Source organism: Sebastes umbrosus, chromosome 12 (genome assembly GCF_015220745.1).
Source record: "Sebastes umbrosus isolate fSebUmb1 chromosome 12, fSebUmb1.pri, whole genome shotgun sequence".
NCBI lineage: Eukaryota > Metazoa > Chordata > Actinopteri > Perciformes > Sebastidae > Sebastes > Sebastes umbrosus.
Window position 1 is genome coordinate 12,958,664 of NC_051280.1, and position 26,737 is coordinate 12,985,400.

A 26,737-nucleotide genomic window follows, 5' to 3' on the forward strand; every position below is an offset into this window, starting at 1 on the left:
TTTGAAAGTTGACAACAACCAGATACATTTTATTGAGAAATTATTTGTCTTTAATAATCTTTGCATCAAAGTCAGAAATATTAGTTGTTACTTTCACTTATAAAGATAGGGCTATGGCTCACCTGCATACACATGAGCTTCAACATGGATTACTTAAAGAAAAGAAGCATTTCTGTATCTTGTATATTGATGAAAGAAAAAATGCTCCGTCCTTCTCTCAATTACTCTCATCCTTCATTCTTCGGTTATCACTAGTAAGACAAATGCAATGCAAACTGAACTCCAAGAAAAACATTTAAAATGTTACATACAACATGATTGAGTGCTAAAACAGTGAATAAGGAAATAGTAAAGCATGCAAAAGTGAATTCAACAATCAAAAGTTAAAAGCAACAATGAACCCCAAACACAAGCATCTCAACAGAGAAAACAAATAACTGCCCGTCACTGTTCATATAAAGTCGAAGTGATGTCAGGAAAGGAGATAAAATAACCTACACTAATCGTTCCCAACTGGCAGAACAAACTTGTATAGATAAAGCATAAGTTTGAGTAATAAAGTAAATTTTTCTTTTTCACATGAACCTGATGTAAAACTACACAGCTGGATCGTCAAACTGAATTTGACGAGAGCGATGATCCATCACCATTTTCTTCATGTCCTGGTCTGCTCTGATGAAGCTCATGTCAAGCGCATGTTCTGGGCCAGCCGTCGGTTCGTACTGGTGTCTGCAAAAGAGCGTACAGTTAACGATGAAAATACATGGTAATGCAGCTGATGAGTTTTTGTGTTCAAGTGCAATTAAAAGAAGGGTTCATATTAGGGCTTTCAATTGATTAAAACATTTAATAGGGATTAATCGCACATTTTTATCTGGTCAAAATGTACCTTAAAGGGAGATTTGTCAAGTATTTAATACTCTTATCAACATAGAAGTGGACAAATATGCTGCTTTATGCAAATGTATGTATATATTTATTATTGGAAATCAGTTAACACAAAACAATGACAAATATTGTCCAGAAACCCTCACAGGTACTGCATTTAGCATAAAAAATATGCTCAAATCATAATATGGCACCTCTCCGGGAACCATCACCTTAACGTGGTGGAGAGGTTTGCGTGTCCCTATGACCCTGAGGGCTGTGTTGTCTGGAGCCTCGTGCTCCTGGTAGGGTCTCCCATGGCAAATTGGTCTCAGGTGAGGGGCCGGACTAAGAATGGTTCACAAAACCCAAATGACGACACGAGGCAGAGGAAGAGTTACCCGGCCCGGAGGAAGCCCGGGGCCCACGTCTGGAGCCAGGCCCAGACGGAGGGCCCATCAGCGAGCGCCTGGTGGCCGGGCTTGCCACGGAGCCCGGCTGGGGATACCCCGAAGAGGCAACGTGGCACCCCCCTCCTCCTCTCCATCCTGTGGGCTCACCACCTGCGGGAAGAACCGCTTGGGTCGGGTGCGCTGTCACACGGGTGGCAATGAAGGCCAGCGACCTCGACGGACTGGACCCGGGCAGCAGAGGCTGGCTCTGGGGACGTGGAACGTCACCTCTCTGTGGGGGAAGGAGCCAGAGCTTGTGCGGGAGGTGTAGCGCTATCAGTTGGATCTGGTAGGGCTTACCTCTACGCACAGCCTCGGTTCTGGAACCGTACTCTTGGATAGGGGTTGGACTCTATTCTTCTCTGGAGTTGCCCATGGTGTGAGGCGCCGGGCGGGTGTGGGGATACTCACAAATCCCCGGCTGAGTGCTGCTATGTTGGAGTTTACCCCGGTGGACGAGAGGGTCGCCTCCCTACGCCTTCGGGTTATGGGGGGGAAAACTCTGACTGTTGTTTGTGCGTATGCACCAAACAGCAGTTCGGAGTATTCGGCCTTCTTGGAGACCCTGAATGGAGTCCTTCATGGGGCTCCAGTAGGGGACTCCATAGTTCTCCTGGGAGACTTCAACGCGCACGTGGGCAACGATGGAGACACCTGGAGTGGCATGATTGGGAGGAACGGCCTCCCTGATCTAAACCCGAGTGGTCGTTTGTTATTGGACTTCTGTGCTAGTCATGGATTGTCCATAACGAACACCATGTTCGAACATAAGGATGCTCATAAGTGTACGTGGTACCAGAGCACCCTAGGCCGAAGGTCGATGATCGATTTTGTAATCGTATCGTCTGATCTGAGGCCGCATGTTTTGGACACTCGGGTGAAGAGAGGGGTGGAGCTGTCAACTGATCACCATCTGGTGATGAGTTGGGTCAGAGGGTGGGGAAAGACTCTGGACAGACCTGGTAAGCCCAAACGCGTAGTGAGGGTGAACTGGGAACGTCTGGGGGAGGCCCCTGTCCGAGAGATCTTCAACTCACACCTCCGGCGGAGCTTTTCTGGCATCCCTGTGGAGGTTGGGGGCATTGAACCCGAGTGGGCGATGTTCAAAGCTTCCATTGCTGAAGCTGCGGCGGTGAGCTGTGGTTTTAAGGTCTTAGGTGCCTCAAGGGGCGGCAACCCTCGAACACCGTGGTGGACACCGGTGGTCAGGGAAGCCGTCCGACTGAAGAAGGAGGCCTTCCGGGATATGTTATCTCGGAGGTCTCCGGAGGCAGTTGCAGGGTACCGACGGGCCCGAAGAGCAGCAGCCACTGCCGTGACGGAGGCAAAGCAGCGGGTGTGGGAGGAGTTCGGAGCAGCCATGGAGAAGGACTTTCGGTCGGCACCAAAGTGCTTCTGGAAAACCATCCGGCACCTCAGGAGGGGGAAACGGGGAACCATCCAAGCTGTGTACAGTAAGGATGGGACACTGTTGACCTCAACTGAGGAGGTAATCGGGCGGTGGAAGGAGCACTTTGAGGAACTTCTGAATCCGACCAATACGCCCTCTATGGTAGAGGCAGAGCTGGAAGCTGATGGGCGACCATCATCAATTACCCTGGTGGAAGTCACTGAGGTAGTCAAACAACTCCACAGTGGCAAAGCCCCGGGGATTGATGAGATCCACCCAGAAATGCTGAAGGCTCTGGGTGGGGAGGGGCTGTCTTGGATGACATGTCTCTTCAACACCGCGTGGAAGTCGGTGACAGTGCCTAAGGAGTGGCAGACCGGGGTGGTGGTCCCCCTTTTCAAAAAGGGGGACCAGAGAGTGTGTGCCAATTACAGGGGTATCACACTGCTCAGCCTCCCTGGTAAAGTCTACTCCAAGGTGCTGGAAAGGAGGGTTCGGCCGATAGTCGAACCTCAGATCGAAGAGGAACAATGCGGATTCCGTCCTGGCCGTGGAACAACGGACCAGCTCTTCACTCTCGCAAGGATCCTGGAGGGGGCCTGGGAGTATGCCCATCCAGTCTACATGTGCTTTGTGGACTTGGAGAAGGCATATGACCGGGTCCCCCGGGATATACTGTGGGGGGTGCTGCGGGAGTATGGGGTGAGGGGGGCACTTCTCAGGGCCATCCAATCCCTGTACGCCCAAAGCGAGAGCTGTGTTCGGATCCTCGGCAGTAAGTCGGACTCGTTTCCAGTGGGGGTTGGCCTCCGCCAGGGCTGCGCTTTGTCACCAATCCTGTTCGTGATATTCATGGACAGGATATCGAGGCGTAGTCGGGGGGAGGAGGGTTTGCAGTTCGGTGTGCTGAGGATCACATCGCTGCTTTTTGCAGATGATGTGGTCCTGTTGGCATCATCGGTCTGCGACCTCCAGCACTCACTGGATCGGTTCGCAGCCGAGTGTGACGCAGTCGGGATGAGAATCAGCACCTCTAAATCTGAGGCCATGGTTCTCAGCAGGAAACCGATGAATTGCCTACTCCGGGTAGGGAATGAGTCCTTACCCCAAGTGAAGGAGTTTAAGTATCTCGGGGTCTTGTTCGCGAGTGAGGGGATGATGGAACGTGAGATTGGTCGGAGAATCGGAGCAGCAGGGGCGGTATTGCATTCGCTTTACCGCATCGTTGTGACGAAAAGAGAGCTGAGCCGGAAGGCAAAGCTCTCGATCTACCGTTCAATCTTCGTTCCTACTCTCACCTATGGTCATGAGGGTTGGGTCATGACCGAAAGAACGAGGTCGCGGGTGCAAGCGGCCGAAATGGGTTTCCTCAGGAGGGTGGCTGGCGTCTCCCTTAGAGATAGGGTAAGAAGCTCAGTCATCCGTGAGGGACTCGGAGTAGAGTCCTTGCTCCTTTGCATCGAAAGGAGCCAGTTGAGGTGGTTCGGGCATCTAGCACGGATGCCTCCTGGGCGCCTCCCTTGGGAGGTGTTCCAGGCACGACCAGCTGGGAGGAGACCACGGGGAAGACCCAGGACTAGGTGGAGAGATTATATCTCTACTCTGGCCTGGGAACGCCTCGGGATCCCCCAGTCAGAGCTGGTTAATGTGGCCCGGGAAAGGGAAGTTTGGGGTCCCCTGCTGGAGCTGTTGCCCCCACGACCCGATCCCGGATAAGCGGTTGAAGATGGATGGATGGATAATATGGCAAACTCAAGCCCTACAGGCAACAACAGCTGTCAGTGTGTCAGTGTGCTGACTTAACTATTACTTGTCCCAAACTGCATGTGATCATTACCATGAAGTGGGCATGTCTGTAAAGGGGAGACTCGGGAGTACCCATAGAACTCATTTTCACCCCTTTGAAAATGTCCACGACAGTTTTACCTCGCCAAAATTTAGTTTGGAGCATTTTCAGTGTCCTTCTCTGTAGGTTAGTATGAAAGGGTTGGTCCCAATGGACTCCTTATCTTGGTTCAGTTGGTTTTCTAGTTTCATATTCCAGTATCTTCATTCTAGCTTTAAAACCCTCCAAAAGATCGATTGCGTTAATGCGATAAAGAAATTAGTGGCGTTAAAACAAATTTGCATGAATGCATTAAATATGACAGCCCTAGTTCATATGTAAAAGTGTGGTTTCTAAACAGGCATCAGTTATTATTTTGGTAACAAATTTTTAGTAAATGAACTCACTGCTTCAAGTGTTCCTCAATGGCTTTGCGTTCATACACGGTGCCATACACTGTTTTCACAGGATCAACAAACATCTTCTTGGTGAGTGGACAGATCAGATGTTGAGGTATGAACTGTGGCACAGGCTCCACCAATTCCTTAAATAAAAACAAAGAAAAGACACACTATAAAAGAGTAATTTAATGTAAAACCGGCAAGACACATTTATATATGTAAGACATAAAAAAGGTGATATCCGCCACAAATATGTATATATTGGTGCGCATTTACTTTCTCCATGTCATCCAGTGAATTTCCTGCAGTTTCCTCTGTATGTTTCTCGGCTTCTCGTTCATAGGTCTCACGGTTCGTCAGGAACTCTTCAGCCAAAATGCTTCCAAAGAAAAATAATGAATATGTAAGTCAGATACATTATATATTTTAATACGTTGTCTGTGTTCGCTGCTTGTTCTACAGAGCTGAATTAACACCTCCTTACACAATCTCACAAAAAAACATAGCATTAAAATGGCAGTATGATTTCAAAGAGCTGCTGCATTTCATTGTACTGGTGAGGCTGTTATTGTGTTTTTGAAACCCTTAACAGTTTGTACTTGATTTCTATCAAGCCTATAGAATGAAATAGGGCAGCAGCGGCGCCACTCATGAACATCAAAATCTATTTTGAAACCGTTTCATACAGTATGTCTGTCAGTTGTTTGTATCATGTCAAAAAAACTGCTTTTGTATTATTTTGGGGTAAATGTATTGTTTAATATTAGGGTGTTTTCACACCAGTTGGGTTCATTTGATCCAGACCCAAGGATAAAATTATGCATATAGTTGCATTTTAGCTCTGGTCCAGTTTCAGTTCACACTGACTTTTTACAAACGAAAACGAACCAGAGGAGTAACCCTGAAGTTAAACAGACTGACAGGGAACTCAAATTCCAGTCAGTGAAATTTATGCAGCAGATGAACAGTGCGAACGCATAGTCCGAACGTCAGGAATCGCACGGACACGCACATGAGTACTGTGGGATCGCTGTCACACTTTTAAATGGAGTTAATGAACTGACAAAGTACATGGAGTCGGATACAAGCACAGCAGTTTTAACAGCTTTTGATGTAATAATATGGAAAATACACGCGCTGAACGAGTAACAAACCGCAGGACTCTGGTCCGCATCAGGGTTCGATGGACAGCTTTCACACCAAACAAAATGAACAGTACTAACCGGGCAAACGGACCTGAGTTTGTTTTAACCGAACCAAATGGGTTAGGTGTGAAAGCAGCCTTAATTGAGGCTATTTTGATATCTCTCTCACCTGTCCAGGGGATCATCAGGCTCAGGGATGATGAGCAGTCCATACACAGCTTCTAGGATCTCTCTCATGGAGATGTGGGCGTTGTAGTTGCGGTCAAATATGTTGTGGCAGATGCGGCCCACACTGTTGACATTGCAGTGGTACACCTGTTACCATGTTAAGAAAACATGCACATTTCTAACTGATAACATTACTTTATTAATGATGAACAATTGCAATGAGCAACTTTTTAGTAATTTGTATTTTGGCAGGATACTTGTGTGACAAAGCGGACGAGTGGAGGTTTCGCTGGGTAGTCGGGACCAAACTGGCAGTAGAGCTCAAACACGCCTTTCTTATACGGTGTGTCAGGAGGACCTTGCATGAGAATCCTCCAGAACGCTGAAAAGATTACAAAAAAGCTTCAACCTTGTCGCTATTGAAAACTACATTTATTTGCATGAATAAAAAAACAATGTACCTGAAAACAAGGTATACACAGTACTGGGTATTGTGCATCAATGCAATTTCTCATCGTGTACATCTATATAATAACAATACGTGGCTAAAACTTCACCCCCTGCCAGTCATGTGAAATAAGAGAACATGCCACTTACTTAAGTCCGACTCTGATGGAAAGATTCTGAAGAAGGGATGTGGGTTACAATGCAGGCTTTTCAGCTCCTCCAGGATACGTTTGTCCTTCTCCAGAAACCTCCCCTTCGCCTTCTTTTTCAGAGCACTATTTAGAAAGATTATCAATGTTTTAAATGTAATGCCAACACTTGAAGACAGTAAATATAATAAGTAAAAAATAGGATTATTGCAATTTGAAATCATAGGTCTAAAAGACTACACCACTTCTTTTTTCACAAATAAATAATGTATTTCTTATCATCAGCATGTCTTACAGCCACTAGCTAGGCTGGAGTCTTTGTCTTGTTTACACATTTTTTTTGTAAGTATTGTCAGAGTAATCAGTTCAATTTAACAAAGGATGCCTCTTTTTATGTGCGACACCTTCACTCTGTCAACTTGTTCTCTGTTCGACAACTCAGACAAAGTATGACATCAGGTAAATAAAAGTGGTCATCAGGAAATGGATAATATAATAATCTTACTGGAGTAAGGGGTGGGCGATATATCGAATATACTCAATGTATTGCAGCTTGTTCTATGTGGGATGTAGTAAATGACGAAGATCGAGTATATTAATCGTCACGTAATTTTTTTAAGCCGCCGGCATGAGACTGGCTTTGGTGTTTTGCTTCACCTGCAGCTTTCTTGCTCTCTTTATACATCCATATCACAGACACACTCTCCTGGGCGAGTGTGTGGAGTATGAGCATGCGTATGAGGCGTGTGATTTTGTGTCTGAAGGGAAGCAGGAAACGAGCCATGAAGCATGTTGAGGTCGGAAAAGGTGATGGAAGATGTCAGCCTCCACTTCGTAAAAGACGGTCAAACTAGCCCCCACGTTGTTTTGCGGTACAAGTATATAACCTATTAGGCATTATGGTAAGAGCGTCTAAGAACTGTCTTCAAATAAAATCGACCAAGAACATACTTAAAAATAAAAGTATTCTTCCGGTGAAAGCGAAAGCAATTACGCATAAATTCAATAAGTCGGTCTGTTAATAATAAATAAAGAAATAAAACAAAATAAAGAAATATTAAATAAAATGAATGATACCGCCTGCAAACTGTATTTCGGAGAAAAAAAATTGAATTTCAATTTTGTGAATAATTAGTCAAACTTGATAAGAATACATTTCCAAGGACCAATCTGACAGTACACCACCTCATGAGAGTTCAGATTAGTTTGCTAGAATGATCACGCTGGTATGATCATATGCATCAATGGGTTAAATCAATGTTATTTTATTTTGGAGAAGATATGTTAATACTGAGATATATATTGTATATCACGATATAGTCTAAAATGATCGAGATATTATTTATAAGCCGTATCGCCCAGCCCTACTTACTTGACCAGGTTTATTATTAGCCTCTATGGAACTGCTGCTTCTATCACTCACCTCTCTGTCACTGTCACTTTGCTGTTGATCTGGCTTGGCAAGGATGTCTCTGGACATTCGTCATACCCAATAGTAGTGAAGAAGTTCAACAAGCTCTGCTGTAAAAGGAGAGGTACAAATGAATCACACACATCAAGACAACACATCAAAGTTTATGCCTGTGTTAAACAGTAATGCGCTTCATTTTCATATCACTATCAATAGAACGAGGGAAAACAATCTACAATAACTAACCTGACTGATGGAAGACGGGTCAAGTTTTTCCTTGAGTTTCCTCTGCTCCAAAGACAGAAGTGTCTCAATCTCAAAGAGCTTCAGACCCTCTTTGGTTGTCTTTGGTTTGAAACAGCAACCACCTGGAAGCAATGTGGATGTGAGGTTAACAAGTGTCTGAATAGAGATCTGTTTAGGATACATATCAACATCCATCCAAACACATCTTTTGAGTTACAATACAGTTTCCTGCCTTACAATATGTTTACTAGAAAAGTGTTTACCAAACTTTTCCTTCCCGAAAAAACTTCTCAAATTCTCAATAGGCTTCATCTATAAATCGTGAGAAGAGCGAAAACGTTCCTGACCATTTTTACTGCCATTTCCGCATCACCTTATATTATCCTGAATAGGTAAACCTGCTATTTCGAAGAGATTTACATTTGATAAATCACAACTTTGCTTTATGCACGTGCTATTGAAAACATATACACATGTTAAGTACTTAAATGAGACCAAATAAATGCATTTAGGCGGAGTTAACATGCTCTTGTTTTTTTCCTCCCATCAGTAAAACAAACAGAAGGTACGCAACCTTTCATATTAGAGTCAATGTTATAATAGGCTACAATTATTAGAACAATACGAACATTCAGGCTCCCTCATGTGGTTCAAAGGTGTACCACAGATATATATAAAAAAAGACTATGAAATACATTCTGCAAATTTATTTGGTGACCCTAATAAAATCTCCCAGTCTTTGGGAATGACTGTACTAAAACACTGAAGGCTAACTGTGACTTTGTAAAACACAGATGCCTAAATGAGCTAAATGTGCTCTCCCTAAGCCGTGTAGAGACAACACGGCTTGTGGCATAAAGGTCCACCCAGATCTTTCTCTTAGCTTAGGACTTTCAGCCAGGAAACACAATTTAGAGTGACTCCTGGTGTTAGGCTAAACATCATACCAACAATTGATGTATGCTTGAGCTGTCTGGTGTCAAATACTTTGAACCTTGTCATGAAAATGCAATAATGTTAAGGGGAAATAACAGTCAACAACATTAAATAAGACTCTACAATGATGAGTTGGATGAGATGTCTTGGATTTGCAGAATGTTTGATGGCATATACTGTATATTGCATTATTTTACACTTGATGCAAGATTTAATAAGTACATCACAGGAATTCAATTTAGGAAGCTGTCTTTCAAAGATACCATACCTGTTGCATTGCTGATTCCATGCAGCATATTGTTCTCCACATTTCCAAGAAGGATTGAGTCCACAATGATGTCAGATTTCAGCAGTTTGGCTGTTACAGCGTCTGGCTCCATGGAGGATCTATGGAAAGAATTGAGATCATCATAATCTTTAGTTGACATTTTGAAGTCATTGTTACTCCTAACATTTTCTTACTGCTTACAGTAAGATGTTCAATATATGTACGAACACGTGAAGTATAAAAGGTACCATAACTGATTAGAACAGAGGAAGAAATGTACCCCAAATCATTTCCATCAGTGAGACACATGATGTGTAGTCTGCAATCTGGGAACCTCGTCTTGACCTTTTCCAACTCAGACGCCCCAAGTCCCAGGGCGTCGTAGAGCTGAGTAAACCCACTTGCATCGATGTTGCGTACGTGTTCCTACAATGTGAAAAAGGGTATATTACTGCATTACATCCAAACGTAAATTGTAATAAACTTACGACAGATCTGAACACTGACTTTACCTTGAAATTTTCCAGATTTTCTGTAAATGTGTGGAGAATTTTCACCTGGGAGTCGAAACTCACGAGGCCGATGACATGATAAAAATCATAAGCCATGGTTCTTGTTGCAAAGTTGTCAAAGAGCTCTTTCACAACATTGATCTTCTTTATTTCTGCACTTGCATAGCACTCCTCTTCCATGGAGGAGCTTGTGTCTATCAGCACCTAATGAAAAAACAAGTCAAGCATAATCAAACTGTAAGTGAGTCCTGTGTTCCCCAGCCAGTCCCTCATTCCTCAAAAGAAATGATCAAACAAGAGACAGACAAAGACTTACCAGTATGGCCTCTTTTGGAGTCCTGGTTGTGACGAATGTTCGGTCATCTCTATGGTCACGAGTCCTGTGTGAAGTGTCAAAAATGCAACTGTCCGCAAAATGCTGTAGTGACTTTTACAGGGGTTCATACAGTATATAAAAGAAAATACATCAGCAGCAACAGGGTGGCTCTGGCCATTAGTGTACTGCACATATCTCGATTCATACAGTTTACTGCTGCTACATCTGTTCTCACTATTTTGTGTGCTACTGTATTAAACAACAAGGGTTGATTGGCACTTTGTCGTCCCTATTTGTGCAGGCAAAATACAAATTGCTGTAGAAACCGGAAAAAATCTATAGGATGTGTAAAGCGTATACAGAAACGATAGAAGAGGCCCACATAGGCCTTTGGTATTGGCTTTAGCAAAAGAACAAAAAAATATGTTTTCTGCAGTTACAGTACATCCTTTATTTCATTAAACATGTAAAAAATACATTGCATACAAAAAATGTAACACATTGCGAAAGAGTTTGAGCTGTAATTCAACAAAATATAATCAACCTACCTCTTATATTGTAATTTATTGGTCGTCTCTATTGGTTGTTTATATAGACGTCATGCAGTCCACATTTCTTTTTGTTTACTTTGAAAAAGGTCATTTTGAAATACAAAAAATGTGATTAAAAAAAGACCTGTAATATACTCTTTGTTTTTATGAAAGAAGCAGAACACAACATTTCAAAATAATGCTGAGTTTAAAAATGTTATTTTACAAATGTATGATTGTAGTATATATTGTATATTACCTGTATTAATTGATTTAATTTTTTTGATTTAATGTCATATTTATTTATCTAACATTGAACAATTTGGGTCTGGAAGCTAAAATGCAGGAGCGCGGTGATCACAGGCATCCAGAGTCAAACAATACAATAATTCATGTTCCCAATTCCTCCATAGACTGAAATTTAAAAGAAAAAATATTTCATCACAGCATAACGGAAACATAATGTAGATACCGCAAGGTACTTACCTGGCTGCCAACACATTCACATGCACTGCTTTGTCTTTGCCATCCAAACAATCGTGCACTCTGATCACACCAGGAGCTCCTTTTACTTGACACAAACATACGCCAATGTTGTCTGACATAGAGAAAAAATAAACATTAAGTGAAACAACGTACAACACAAAGCTTCCCACAAACATGGTACTAAATATCAGAGGCAATAAGGAAACCAATGGGAAGCTCCTTTCTGACGAGTTTAGAATGAAATGCATAATATTATTTTTTTTTCAGCAGAGCCCTTTAGCTATAATTTAGGAAACATATTTTATAAGTTGATCTTTTGTGCGTAAAATCAAAGTTAATTTTCACATAACCAGACAAAGCAATAACCTTTTCCTATCAATGAAGTGTACATTTCGAGGACAGTACACATTCAATACAGTCAAATACAAACCTGTACTTACTAACTGATTCTGTCGTTGTCTGTATACAAAATGAGACTCAAAAGTGCTTTTATGTCAAAAAGATTAGGGCTGTCAAAGTTAACGCAATAATAACGCATTAACGAAATTCGTTTTATCACTAATTTACGCAATTGATCTTTCGGGGGTTGCACCAGGCTCAGTTGTAAAGCTAGAGTGAAGATACTGGCATCATATGAATCTAGAAGAACTTAAAGAATCCATTGGTACCAACAATGTCATACTAGTTTGTTGCAAAGGAGGTTAAATAACGCTCCAAACTTGCGCTAAATTTTGGCGAGGAAAAACAGGCGGGGACATTTTCAAAGGGGACAATATTTGTCATTGTTTTGTGTTGTTAATTGATTTCCAATAATTAAAAATATACATACATTTGCATAAAGCAGCATATTTGCCCACTCCCATGTTGATAAGAGTATTAAATACTTGACAAATCTCCCTTTCAGGTACATTTTGAACAGATAAAAAATGTGCGATTAATCGTGATTAATCATGGGCAATCATGTGATTAATTGTGATAAAATATTTGTATCGATTGACAGCTTTAGTGTTGAATAATCTTGATCTTGTCTTCAACCTTTTTTGCCATTATCTATAGCAGCAAAAAATGATGCAATTAGGCATGTAAAAGATATGCATGTTAATTGATTTATTTTGCATCATTGTTTTTATTTATATATATCTAGATCTAGATCTATATAGATATAGATCTAGATCTATATACAGATATAGATATAGATATATCTATATCTATATCTATATCTATATACTGTATATATATATATATATATATATATATATATATGTTCTAATGCACATCATACACCGCCAGTGAATCTTACCCTTTAAGGAGACAATAACATTTGAAACATACAGTTTATGTGCACAGTCATAAAGTATTTTGAGTACCTTTACTCAGTAGAAGAAGGCGTGCCTCACACTGTCCCAGCTCCTTCAAACGTAGAGGTGGGGTCACATTGAGGTATTGATTGTGGGGAGATTTTAATTCTTCCACCATACTTTCAAAAGTCTTCTCCATCTTTATCTGAAAGCTGCCATTAAATTGTACAGGTTGGTGAAAAACAAGGCTTAAGTTTAAATTCAACAGAAAAAAGCATCTCATTGAAGTACTTTTAAAAAAGTAAAACTTTGATGATACATACTTTTGAGCAGTCGTCTTGTCTTGGTCAATCCAAACAGGATAAGATCTGACGAATGGAGGCAAACTGAGCAAGATTTTTTCAATGTCATTGGCTCGCTGTACTGACGTTTCTCGCAAAACCTCTTCAGTGCAATTTGGAATTCTCTCTCCATCTAAACCAAAAGGACACAAAATCAAATGAAGCTGTACATTCACTAATATATCAAATACAGTTCTGAAAGAAGAGTTTGTATAATTATTAGGGCTGTCAAAGTTGACGCGATAATAATACGTTAACGCAAATTTGTTTTAACGCCACTAATGTCTTAAATGCATTAACACAACTTGCAATTTTCAAAGTTTTATGACTTGTCAATGTTTTAGGGTGCTTTCACAAGCTGTCTCCAGAGCTGCCACTTCTATGCAGGGAATCGCAGACTTTGATATTGTAGGGACCTGCCATTTCTGGTGGCAGAGACAGTCACCTCATAAACTCAGTAACACAATCCTTGACTCTGGACTCAGCTCCTCATTGGCTACAGTAACATTTCACACAGAGGTGTGAAATTCACACAGAACAAAACCAGAGGAATGTCCTTTGTTCCTCCTCTTTGCTCTTCACCTCCTGACCCAAGCTGACCAGCTGCTGGAGGTGAGCCACAGCTCCTCTTTCTACTCATTCTCCTCAACAAGCTGACCTGTTTGAGGTGAGCTGCTGTGCTCCAGACCGGAAGCAGCTCTGCTCTCTGATTCTATGTCCTGTTAGGAAACAGACATAGCCACAAGGAACCAAACGGCAGAAGACGCGAGTGCTCTGCCCTTATCACCAGCTAACTTCAAGCTATCAAGCAAAGAAGTTAGCACCAAACTAACAGCAAAGACGACATCTTTGACTTGGAACCACAACTTCAACACATGGAATCACAAACCCGGTTCTTCCATCGGTAACGTACTGGGCCTTAGCATTATTAATCGCACATGGCTGAGCAAGACAGTTAAACTTTGATTTCTAGAATGTACTGGTATTGATTTGGTTTAATGTTATTCATTGAGTTTGACTGTGGTGATTTATCTGTATTTGATTTTTGGGTAACTGGCTTCGCCACATCTGATGTGTTTAGTTTATGCTTCACATAGACAAGGTCTTGCATGCAACTAACCATCTTTTCTAAACCACTGCATATCTAACACACATTAAGATCACATACAGAAACTGTGAATTAGTTAAACATAAACATACAGCTTCAGATAATCTTAACCCCCACATCACCCCCCCTCTCTGTCCTAGAACAAAGAGGTCACGTGATGACATGCTGGCGGCCATCTTTGATTCCGCCATCTTTGTAGTTTTACAGCGCCCGCCATTTTGTTTGTAGGCCATACAGACATTTTGAGACAAGAACCCATCTTGTTTTCCCCCCCCCCCTCTCTCTCTCTCTCTCACACACACACACACACACACACACACACACACTTTGTTTGGTTTTTTTAGTTTAGTTATTTAGTTAGATTAATATTGTGTTTTGAACCTTTATTATCTTGTAAATAAATGTTTGTGGAATATACATGCTGGTCTCTTTAATGTTGCACAAGAGTGAATAATGCCAACCTCTGCTATGTCAAGAACTCCGATATCCTTCAACCTTTACTATCTATTTTGGTTATAGTTATTAATTTAATTATTAATCAACGTTCCAAATTGATAGTTTAGCATATATAATGAGACTATATTAACGTTTTGGTCATTGGTCCCTGATTCCAGGGTGGTGCCCCGTTTATTATTGATGTTTATTGATAATCTTTATTAATATTAATAATTCTATTATTATTTATTAATTAATTTGCTAATAACCAAAACCTACTAAGTAGAATCCCTACAATATATTGCTGTTAAAGTTGTTTCACTTTGACTCTGCACTGATCTACTGTGTGCACGAATCCCTTATCCTCAAATTCATCTCAAATTACTTTATAAACGTCATTATTTTTATGGACTTTAACATATTCTGTATGTTCTCTTCAGCCCAGATGTCAAGCAAAAAGTCAGTCCTCTCCCACTAATGTTAATGTGTCCATCTCAACAAATATCTGCGCAGGCAGACTGCGTTTTGGTTCACTTCCAGCGTTTGGGTCGGATTATGTTCCCACTGCAATCAAACCACACTAGGGTTCGCTTGGAAGCAGTTTGAGACGACATCTCACAGGCGGTCTCGGACCACTTGTTTTGGTATGCACCAGAGTACAATTACTGCGTTCACAACTGCCCAAACGAACCACACCAGAGGTTGAACCGCACCAGAGTTAGATTAAAATAGACTAAATGTTGGCTTGTGTAAGCGCACTTAGTTTTACCTTTGATTTTCTGGCGAACGTATGCTCGTTCAAAAGCTCCAGGTACTCCAGGTACTCTGACTGGTTCAGAGAAGCGGCTGCCATCTTCAGACGTAAGAGTGATTGTTGCGTAGTTCTCATGATCTGCTGCCGGTTTCTGTCAAAATAAGGCAAAGCGATCGTTACCTAAGTGGTCAAACATCTAATAGGAATTTTATCTTAATGCATTCATAAATACTTCATACCTCTGCTTCTGATAGGAGATGTGCCCAGCAGTACAGTGAATTCTCACACACATACAGGTCCTCAATGAGTTTCTCCCCCTGTTGTGTTCCACGTTGTGGCAAAAGCTCTCTGAAGAGTATGTACAAGCCTTCAACGACTGCAATCTACAACAAAAGAACAAGTGCGTCTGAAGAAATGGGTACTGGTGAAAAAGCACACGTCACTGTGTAAAGGTTCAGTTCACCCAAATTATAGGAAAACATCTTCCCAAAACAACGCAGATCATTTGAATTCTATCTGCTGAGAAATCTGCTGCTATGACCTTTTGTGACTCGTCAAAATGTAATGCGGCACAAGAACACCCACTTCAAAAAGTAAAATGCAACGGATATTAAAGGCAGAATTATATCGGTTAATATTGTTTACCTTCTGATTCCTGGTTAGGCGTTCATTCCTGCAGAGTAACTGATGCAAACTTTGGGCGAGAGGGTTGCATCCAGTCAGTTTTCTTATGTAGGAAATCAGTTTCTTCCGTTGCTCTGTTGAAAATTTACATTTCTAGAAGAAAAAAATTAAATGAAATGCATTTCAAAGCAGTTGCAGTTTCAATGTTGCAATGTTATTGCTAGATTTGCCATATTTTCAGATTTACTGTTTTCAAGAATCAAGTGTCTACAGCCATGCTAGTGCCGCTTTCTGTACCAAACTTCATGGCAACCATCCAACAGTTGTTGAGATGTGTCAGTCTGGATCAAAGTGGTGGACCGACTGACCATCTGACATTGCCAACCCTACAGCCACGCCGCTAGCATGGCTGAAAACATAGTGACAAAATAGTGATAAAAATACTGATAATGTATTATAAAATAAAACTTACAACAGCATAAAGTGAAGACAAGAACACACTGATTCCTTTCTGGGTTTGTTGGACTGAAGGCACAACATCATTAATGAAGAAAGTCTCATGGTGTGAAGTCTTGTCAGAAAATGTGGACAAAGAGAAGTTAACCATCGACCCTTCAGAGATCCCACAGCTTTGCAGTGTGTCACTAACACAATGTTGACCTCTGTAAATATAATAAAACACAGGAGAGAACAGAAGTACTGTATGAGAAAAGAAATCCGACTGTGTTGACAAAGAGGGTCACAAGCCATAAGATCTGTGCTTGGTGTGGTAATTCTGAGTTACTTGTAATAAAGGACGTGTGCTGGGATTCCACTTTCATTCGCCAGCTTGAGTCTCAGACTGGTTATGGTGTCACTTAACAAGTTCACCGTCACTTCAAAGTCTCCCTGTATGAAATAAGTAAAAAAAATGTGTTTGAAATAAATACTGTATATGTATATATTGTATATTTAAAAAATGCAATCCCCAAAGTGGTTAATGAACAATAGATAATGCCATCCTACAGCTCTGAGCACTGCATGCAGTAGTTGGACTTGAAAGATGAAATTTAAATGTATTTATTGAATTCATGGCTGCAACTAATGATTATTTTCATTGTAGATTGTTAATCTGTCAGTTATTTTCTCCATATTGATTAGTTGTTTGGTCTATAAAATGTCAGAAAATGTTGAAAAATGTTGATCAGTGTTTCCCAAAGCCCAAGATGACGTCCTCAAATGTCTTGTTTTATCCACAACTTAAAGATATTCAGTTTACTGTCACAGAGGAGTAAAGAAACCAGAAAACATTCACATTTGAGAAGCTGGAAGCGGAGGATTTTGACTATTTTTCCCTTAAAAAAATTACTCAAACCGATTAATCACTTATCAAATAGTTGGCGATTAATTAAATAGTTGACAACTAATCAATCGATTAATCGTTGCAGCTCTAATTGAATTTTAATTTGAAAATGTACATAAGGTGTAAAAGTATGTATTAATAAGGGAAGTGTGATTAAAATGGAGATGTGAGCCCCAGAATGTCAGAATGAAATATAATCAGTGAATTTAGTTTTTTAAAGCAGGGCCATAAATCAAACATATTCAGATTGTACATAATATCCATATACTGTTATCAGTTAATATCGTCATTAGTTGCATCATGACCAATATACTGTAGTTAAGACGCACCTTGAGCATGATGTGGCATCGAACCACATTGCCTCCGTAGGTTTCACCAAACTCTCGCTTTGGTATTTGAGGAGCCCGTTTCAGGTTTTCCTTTGGTGTGAAAATGGCATAAATCACAGCTCCATTTTGAATATGTCTGTCTTTCAAAGACCCTGTATGAGGAGACAACATTTTAAGTGAACTTATTTAACAAACATCCATTTACACATCCACAGCAAAATTAGCATTTATTTGAAGTCGTGTTTCTGGCCACCTGATGAATGCCAGTCAAATATTCACTCCTTTTAGTTCTGTTTTTGATATCTGTATCTTTAAAATCTAAATGTTCCACTATGTTCGTTGGGGTGAGCTGGTAGTGTACAGCTGTTTTTTACAGCTTTTCCTCTGAAAACAGCTGCATGCTTGAACCACAACAATAAAGACGTGGGCTGTAAAACCAAAACAAAGAGCTGAATCTTGGTTCAAGGTTATGGATGCTTCAGTACCTATGCAGTCATTGTCATTGTTTACAATCCCAGTGAAATTAAACTAACAGACAAAATCTTAGCAAAATAAACTTTAACATCTGGAAACCTTCACCGTAAAATGTGTTCAGGTCTACTCACATGTGTTGAAGAAGGGATCATCTGTCAAGGGCATCCCATCGAGTGTGTAGAGACAGACTCCTTTGGAATTACCAACACTTTCAAGATGGCCGATCCTCAACATCAAATCCTCAACTGTGTTTATCGCTGGATCCAAATCTGTAAGTTTAAAATAACCATTGTGAAGCTGTTAAGTTGGATGTCGATGTATGCACAATGATCACTCACACAATCATCACATTTTATTTCCAACTAGGGCTGTCAAAGTTACCGCGATAACGCTTTAACGCAAATTCCTTTTAACGCCACTAACTTCTTTAACGCATTAACGCAAATTGTGAATTTTAGGTTGTAGCGGTCTCAGTTTTAGAGCTAGAGTGAAAATATTGTTATCACATGAAACTACAAACCTAAAAAATCCATTGGTACCAACCATGTCATACTCCCTTTACAACCAAGGAGGTTAAATAACGCTCCAAACTTGCGATAAATTCTGGCGAGGAAAAACTGGCATGGCCATTTTAAAAGGGGTCCCTTGACCTCTAACCTCAAGATATGTGAATGAAAATGGGTTCTATGGGTACCCACGAGTCTCCCCTTTACAGACATGCCCACTTTATGATAATCACCTGCAGTTTGGGGCAAGTCATAGTCAAGTCAGCACACTGACACACTGACAGCTGTTGTTGCCTGTTGGGCTGCAGTTTGACATGTTATGATTTGAGCATATTGTTATGCTAAATGCAGTACCTGTGAGGGTTTCTGGACAATATTTGTCATTGTTTTGTGTTGTTGATTTCCAATAATAAATATAAACATACATTTGCATAAAGCAAGCATATTTGCCCACTCCCACATTTATAAGAGTATTAAATACTCGAAAAATCTCCCATTAAGGTACATTTTGAACAGATAAAACATGTGCGATTCATTTGCGATTAATCGTGATCAATCGTGATTAATCATGAACAATCATGCAATCAATCGGGATTAAATATTTTAATTTATTGACAGCCCTATTTCTTACACAACACAGCCCAGCTGTGTGATCAACAAGTCAATGGCTATTCATCTAATGATCAGACATGGATTATAAAAAGATATGTTCCTCTTACCATTAATATGTTTTGGTTGAGGACATTTGGGGTAAGTGTACTGCAGACAGAACAACTGCAGTGACTTTTGCACAGGCACCACAGTTTGAACTTGAAGCTCCGCAGTTCTGGGTCCTTGAATGAACTTTTTCATCCTTGAAAATCGGTTCTTCGCCACCTGACTTAGACCTGTAAAAATGTAAGCGCAAAAATAGTATTTAATTAATTAATTACATACATTTTTATAATTAAGTGGACATTTAACTCAAAATGACTTGTTTTGATCAATTTTAAGTTATTCATTGTCATGTGTGATGGCACTGAACACAATTTTTCATTGTACATAGGTAATGCATATATTAGAAACAATTGTTAGTCTGCTACCTTATAAAACTATGACACATATACCCTACAAAACTACCATACAGTTGAATCAACACGTCTAACAGTGTCAACAATTAAAATGTATAATAAATAAAATGTTTTACAAAAGGTATTTATTATAGTGTTGTATTAGATTGTATTGCTATGTACATTATATATATTTTCCGGTCACCCAGTGCAATGGGCCTTAAATGAAATTGCAAATTAATTACAATTCAAGCTAAAGAAAATCCCACTAGATGTAGGTTTAATTGTTTTCCACTGAGTGGCAGTCAAACATATCTTTGGTTTCAAGTTGAGGTTCATCTCACCCATGTTTTTCAGATCTTCATCTGTTACGCTGTCCACGAAATCTCTTTCATCCTCTACGCCCAACTGGACAAACTGGTTGTAGAGAGATTCCAGTCTGAACTGCTCAAGTATGTTGAACATTGCATCCATCTAAACAAATACATCAAGATACTTAATTTACAGGGATTTAACGAATATGAAAATATTATACTCAAGTAAATATAGGGTTACTTTAAGGAACTTTTACTCAAGTAAATGTACTTGTGTAAAAATGTACTCAGATAAAATGTACTCTTGAGTAAAAGTTACTATGTTATATTTCAAAAACAGACACAAGTGGAACAACATTACACCACAGAGCCCTGATGTCAAAACCAACATTACATTCAGGCTATGCAACCTCCTTCCTCTATATAGCCCATCGACAGTACATACACAGTCTATGATATAGCCTTAGTACAATTAACATTAAGCAGAAAAGAGGACAAAAACTCAATTAAACATAAATGACCAACACTAAATAAAAAGAGCTATGGACATAGAATCAACAGCACAATAAAACATCACCAAGGCAGAAAACAGATACAACAATATAAACTCCACAGTGAACAATAAGTCAGTTTGTTGTAACTACACTAACAAGCTACTCTTAACTACAGCCATGCAAGTGTGGATTTGAGCTATATGCTATTGTTTATAAAATGCCATATAACTTAACTCGAAAGGTTAAGCCCACAGGGGAAAGGTTTGGTAGAATTACTTCACAATGTAGCAACTTTATTGCAAACTTTTCAGATCAATTAATTACTTTTTTTTCAGGCAGGAAACAGGACTAACTTAATCAGCCATGCTAGCAGGGCTTTGAACTAAATGTTAATGCCAGCATGCTAATTGTTAAAACTATATTATTTATTATTTATATTTATATTTTGATAAGGATAATTATATCATTAATTAATTTATATTTCTGTATGACAGAGATAAAAGGGTAATAATTATAGTTAGACAAATTTAGGAAAATGTAATTAGAATATATGTATGCTCAATAAGGAAGCTGGTTAATAATTAATAATTGATTTATGGAGAAGGGGTGGGATTAAATACATTTATACTTCTTCTCACTCTTTTTCGAATATGTAAATCAAGGCATCAAGTGTTTGACAATTTATTTTTCTTATGCTTTTCATTGTATGTAAATACTACTTGTTTCTGACTGTTCACTTGTTGGTATGGTCATTCTTTTTCTTTATTTTATTTTTTTTGTATTCTACATGTTCGAAATACATTTTGAAATGAAATGAAATTATATCTATGATGCTAACATGACCTGACCTGTTCACAATGACAATATTGACATGCTGATGATGGTGCAAGATTAAAAAAAAATAATTACCAAAGTTATTATAATTCATCATGAAGGGGATATGAATGTGTAAACTAGCTAAAATTCATGGCATTCATTCCACTCACTCTCTCCTGCTGAGCTCAAAGTTGTTTTTTTGTTTTAATACAGTTTGAGCTGTAACACATGTAGTCACAACTGTGCCAGAGACTAACAGGAGAAAGTCCTCACACACCTCTCTAACGGTCGACATTCCTCAGTGAAGGCAGAAATCAACCTGGAGGAAAGCCATGAGCATTTCAGCGTCTAGCAATTAGCCACACCCAGCATGCACCTGTAAGAACACCCAGCATGCACCTGTTGGGTTGGTCCATTACGTCATCGTTTAATTAAGGTGGATGCAACATGTTTTAACAAGGCAGAAGTATGCAAACCTTATCACATAATCAAATTCGAAATACTATACTAGTAGTACGTACTGATTTGGCCAAAATGCAATATGCGAACAAAAGCAAACTCTACAGTATGCCAAAAATACCCGGATGTCGTATTGATTTGGAAAAATCTCCAGTATGCATCAGACCAGGGTTGCGTTCGAATAGTCCTTTTTGCTTAGGAAGGTTCCTAACTGAGTGAAATGACCCGGAAGTACCTCAGTAGCAGCCATGATAATGGTACGTGTCCACAGGGGCGTTTTTTATCGCGAGGGGACGCGACGCTTCCCAACATTGGACGCTTGGTGGGCTGCCCCTAGAAACAAGGCACTCGGCTCCTGATTGGACGAACACTTTCCCGCCGTTGGCTGCTGCTCCCAGCTTTCAAACCGGAACCAGTATGGAGGCTCGTTTGGAAACTTTCTTCTCTTATTTCACGTAAATAGTTCACTGAAATGTGTTTCTGAAAACATTTGAGGCGAGAAATAATCCATGCAGTTGCTGAATCTGTCTTTATTTTGGCTCGACAACGTTTAGTTTAAAAGATTATCGGGAGTTTCGAGAGGCGGCGAGTCGCGTCGGACGCCCGCGATTTGCATAAAGTAGCCAGGACTTCAACTTTATGCAAATGAGGAGCAGGCTTCCTGCACGCCTAGTCTCTCGAATCGCGACGCCACGCTACCTGAATGCATTGCGTGGCTGCTTGCATAGACAATGAATGGGGAGCGTGGAAAGCACGGAGCCTGTGGACACGTACCGTAAGAGCCGTTCGAATTCACCAAAAGTTAAGGAAAGGAGCTTCAATCCTTCCTTTATTATCTCCTTTAGCATAGGATACACTGGACCATCCTTTACCAAAGGAAACGAGAGAATAACATCCCACAATTCCTTGCGGCCGTAGCATTTAAAGCGACGCACCATTGGGCCGTTCATAATAACAAACTATATGCTTATCTTGCATATTATTTTCATACGCTCATACACTAATTGGGATTCATGTTTAATATGAGTGGACGGTGACAACCATTTCGTTTCACCTTATTTTTAATTAATTATTTATTTTGAACATGTAACAAATACCTCAGTAAAAAACAAAACAAGAATAACTAATAAAATGAACAGTAAACAACCAATTAACAAATGATCAACATAAATACATATTTCAGCACAGCCTACACTTACAGTATATGGTCCAACCCCTTCTCCATAACTCCAACAATTAACTCAATATTTATCATATATTCCTGTTTATTTCTATTCCAACCGTGGTAATGAAGTGATATTTTTCCACGTTAGGTCATATTATCTTTATTATCTGTTGATAGAGTGGAGGAGGAGCTGTGGTATCTCTCTTCACACACCGCAGGTGAAGCAGTCTGTCACTGAAAGACCTATTTAATAACGCACGTGGAGATAGAGCTCCTTTTGTAGTCCATCTTCAGAACATTGTAGTTTCACCACAGCAAACTGACGTCACTAACATCCGCCGCCGTCGCATCATAATAACGGAGCCTAGTGAAAGCGCTGTTGTCTTTTCCTAACTCCTTCTGAATTCTCCTTCTCATCTTTCCTTGACCTCATGACGTTTTCCACTGAGGACAAGGAAAAGTGGTTAGGAAAAGACGTTAGGACGTAATTATTTGACTATTCGAACGCAACCCAGTCTATCTCGCCTACTGTATCCCACAATGCAAAGCGCCGGAACAGCACAGGCTACGGGTACAAAAACAGCAGCCAAAAGCTGCTCGTTTTTTACGTTTTTTGTAGCCATTTCAACACTAAATTCACTTCTGAAAGTTTTTGAGGCGAGAAATCAACTGTGTAGATTATTAATATCGGCAGTTTTACGAAGTTAGATGGCGAATCGAACATTTGTTCCACCGTTGTCGGAGTTTAGAAGCTCCACAGAATACCGTGACAGCCAGCGAGCGCCTGCCCGGGTCGCTGCCAGCCAGCCGGGTAGTCACGCTCAGAGACCGCTATGAGCTGCTGGAGCTCACTAGAGACCAGTCTGTAGACAAGAGGCTTTTATTTCCTTGTTGACGGATAGTTTGTTTAAATATCACAACACAGATGTCCATTATAAATTAACAGGAACCTGTGATTATCTGACTTTTTGGAGTTGAAAAGCTCCACAATCGCCCGCGGGCGCAGCTCGCCAGCCGGTCAGTGACGCTCTCAGAGCGGCCACATTCAGCAGAGAGGCGAGGGAGGAGGAGAGAGGAAGAGCAGCCTCTGACGGGGCAGAGAGATACCTGCTGAGACAACATGCCTCTTTTTAACATTCTCTAATATCTGGAGGGAGATCAGTCCACTGTTTAGTTGCTGTAACTGAAAAAGCAGTTTGAGTAACGTAAATTTTCCAGCAATGTTTTATATTTCCCGTCTCCCGTCGTTGATGATCCTGTTTGTCTGATTTCATTATGAGCTGTTAGAATAAATAGTTTAAACCCGCAGTATCTTGTAAAGTAAACAAGCACAACATAAACAACAAAATCAAAGTTGTATTTTTCGATAATATTGTAATAGTGATACGAGTTAGTTTTGTTGTCCAGTGCTTTAAGAGCTGGTTTAAAGATTAAAGCCTCGTCTAGCATACTGCTAAATACATCTCTTTAACCGCCACATACTGCATACTACTGAGGAACGCAGTATGTAGTATATACTACATATTGCGATCATCGGTAGTACGTATATATAGTATGCGGTTTCGAATACAGCGTTCTCCATTTATATGCATTTACCTCACTACTCGGCCAGTGAAGGTACACATTATAGGCTATGTATATAGCCTATAATGTTATATTATATGTCAGCTGTCTTCATTCTCATTTAAGGCTATTAGGACTTTTTCTTTTCATGTGACTTTTGTTTTTTGAGACTTTTGTGAGAATCTTGAGAGAAAATAAAACCTATTTTTACTCCAAAAAGTACAAGTAGACAAAAACGACTTTGTTATAGTAACAAAAGTAAATGTAGTTCGTTACTTCCACGACAGTTTAGCACTCACACCATTTTCTTGAATACTTAAATTGGCAAGTTAAAAAACTATAGGCTGCAATATAACAAATAATAGAAAAAACATGACATCATTATTATTATTCTAGTTAGAGCTCGAAGAAACACCAAGATGTTACCTTGTCTTGGAGAACAACAGCCGCCTGCAGGCAACTCAGTATTTGGAGAAAGCACACATTCTGTTGCGTCAAAAAGTACGATCTAGTAGTTGAATCTAATCCACTAGTAAATGAAAATGAAGAGAACAATCTTACCTTTTTACATATCAAAGATCATGTGACACAGGTGTTTAGTATCAGTTTCTATTTACTGGAGGAGGGTGCGACTTTGAGAAAACGAAACTACTGGAAATGTCAGCAAAGCAACACCAATTCTTTATACATTCACGAGCACCAACATCAAATATCTGGAGATCTGTTGGTTGCTTGGCCATATTTGTCCCTTAGGACGTTAGAGTGAATGTTGTTGAACCCTGGGCTGGTTTTTACTTCCTTTATCATTAACAGGCTTAATGTAGACTCACTACATGCTATGTATTGCTATTTTCAGGGTATTTGGGTTACTCAAAACTGTCATGATTTGAGAAGTGGTACATGATGATGTTCTGTTACAACAATTTTATGAAAATACTGCAAATCATTTAGATTTGTGGCCTGCAAATCCACATGTAAACACACCACAAATACCTGTATATTAACGGAAAGAGAGAAGAGCCTTAAGGAATTGCATAAAAATCCTAATCAATGTTTATATCATAATCCACCAGTAAACTCCTATATGTGTGTGTGTTAAATCTGAAGCTTGAATACAGCCAATAATATAATATGAAACAGCCTAAGCTCTGCTCCCTCCAGTATATTAAATCCCAGGACCTCAGACTTTAGACATGTGTTCAAACAAAGAAAGCCATAAAGGAAAAAAGTTTTCCCATTATATAGGTTAAATAAATACTCTGTATAAAATGAAAAATGACACTAAATGTCGTGTATTTGTCATGTTATTATTGCTTAAGACCAATAATTGACATGGCTATACACTGCCCTCCCGCGGTGACCACGAGTAACTACACCTCTGTATGCGTTGAAATAATAATATATACTGTATACTGTTATCAATACTGATTTTATTCTTTAGATATATCAATAAGTATCTATATGTTCATAATAGTATCTGTATTTCTATAGTATACTTTGTTATAAAGCAATATAAAGCTCTGCATTATATATAATGTGCTAAGAAAGTGTACATCCAGCTGTTGGACCATCCTATTGGAGCAACTAGCAATTATTATTATTATGTACATTGTGCTGTACTGTTTCACCACTGACCTGAGGTTTCTGTTGACGATCTTGAAGGCTCTGTCATGCAGGACTCCCAAATGGTGTTTGTTTAATAATATTTAAATGTATTGTGCCACATTTTAGGTAATTATCTCTCTGGTTTGGTTTTACTTCCATAATATTCCAACACTTTCAGTAACATAGGCCTTTTCTTTTAACAACAGACAATTTGACTTATCACTGTAGGTGAAGCACAGGTGTTACTAAGAACATTAACGAAGCAGCTGAATGGAATTGACTCATCATAAATGTTATTATTTACACCTGTAAGAATCACAGAGAGATACACTGTCATCTTCTAATGATTAGTTAAAACACCCCTAAGTAGTTAAAACACATTTACTTTGTGATTCTTAGAGTGTTATTTGTGTGTTTCATGAAAGCAGGGCTGCAGAGGCTGCACCTGTCTTACCAACACACATTTTTCAATCAAATATTTAAACAGTGCAAAATTACAAGCACTCACATTC

At 39.8% G+C, this 26,737-nt stretch overlaps 1 protein-coding gene across 2 annotated transcripts; it reads right to left on the reverse strand.

The window, feature by feature from the left end:
- Positions 1–25,187, reverse strand: LOC119499124. 2 transcript variants are annotated; one of them, XM_037788357.1, is made up of 26 exons: positions 25,047–25,187; positions 21,711–21,752; positions 20,154–20,283; positions 19,480–19,647; positions 18,386–18,523; positions 17,781–17,932; positions 16,894–16,997; positions 16,582–16,771; positions 16,131–16,262; positions 15,725–15,868; positions 15,501–15,636; positions 13,171–13,321; positions 12,917–13,059; positions 11,550–11,661; positions 10,534–10,597; positions 10,218–10,421; positions 9,986–10,131; positions 9,706–9,824; positions 8,502–8,623; positions 8,268–8,365; positions 6,846–6,970; positions 6,506–6,630; positions 6,250–6,395; positions 5,212–5,314; positions 4,942–5,078; positions 1–729 (listed from the first exon to the last, which is right to left on the reverse strand). In XM_037788357.1, the coding sequence occupies exons 2-26, from the start codon at positions 21,726–21,728 to the stop codon at positions 597–599; spliced, it is 3,240 nt and encodes a 1,079-aa protein (XP_037644285.1). In that variant the 5' UTR covers positions 21,729–21,752; positions 25,047–25,187; the 3' UTR covers positions 1–596. The 2 variants fall into 2 exon arrangements, with proteins under 2 accessions (XP_037644285.1, XP_037644286.1); XM_037788358.1 differs by lacking the exon at positions 21,711–21,752 and having other exon boundaries at positions 25,047–25,174.
- Positions 25,188–26,737: the final 1,550 nt, after the last annotated feature.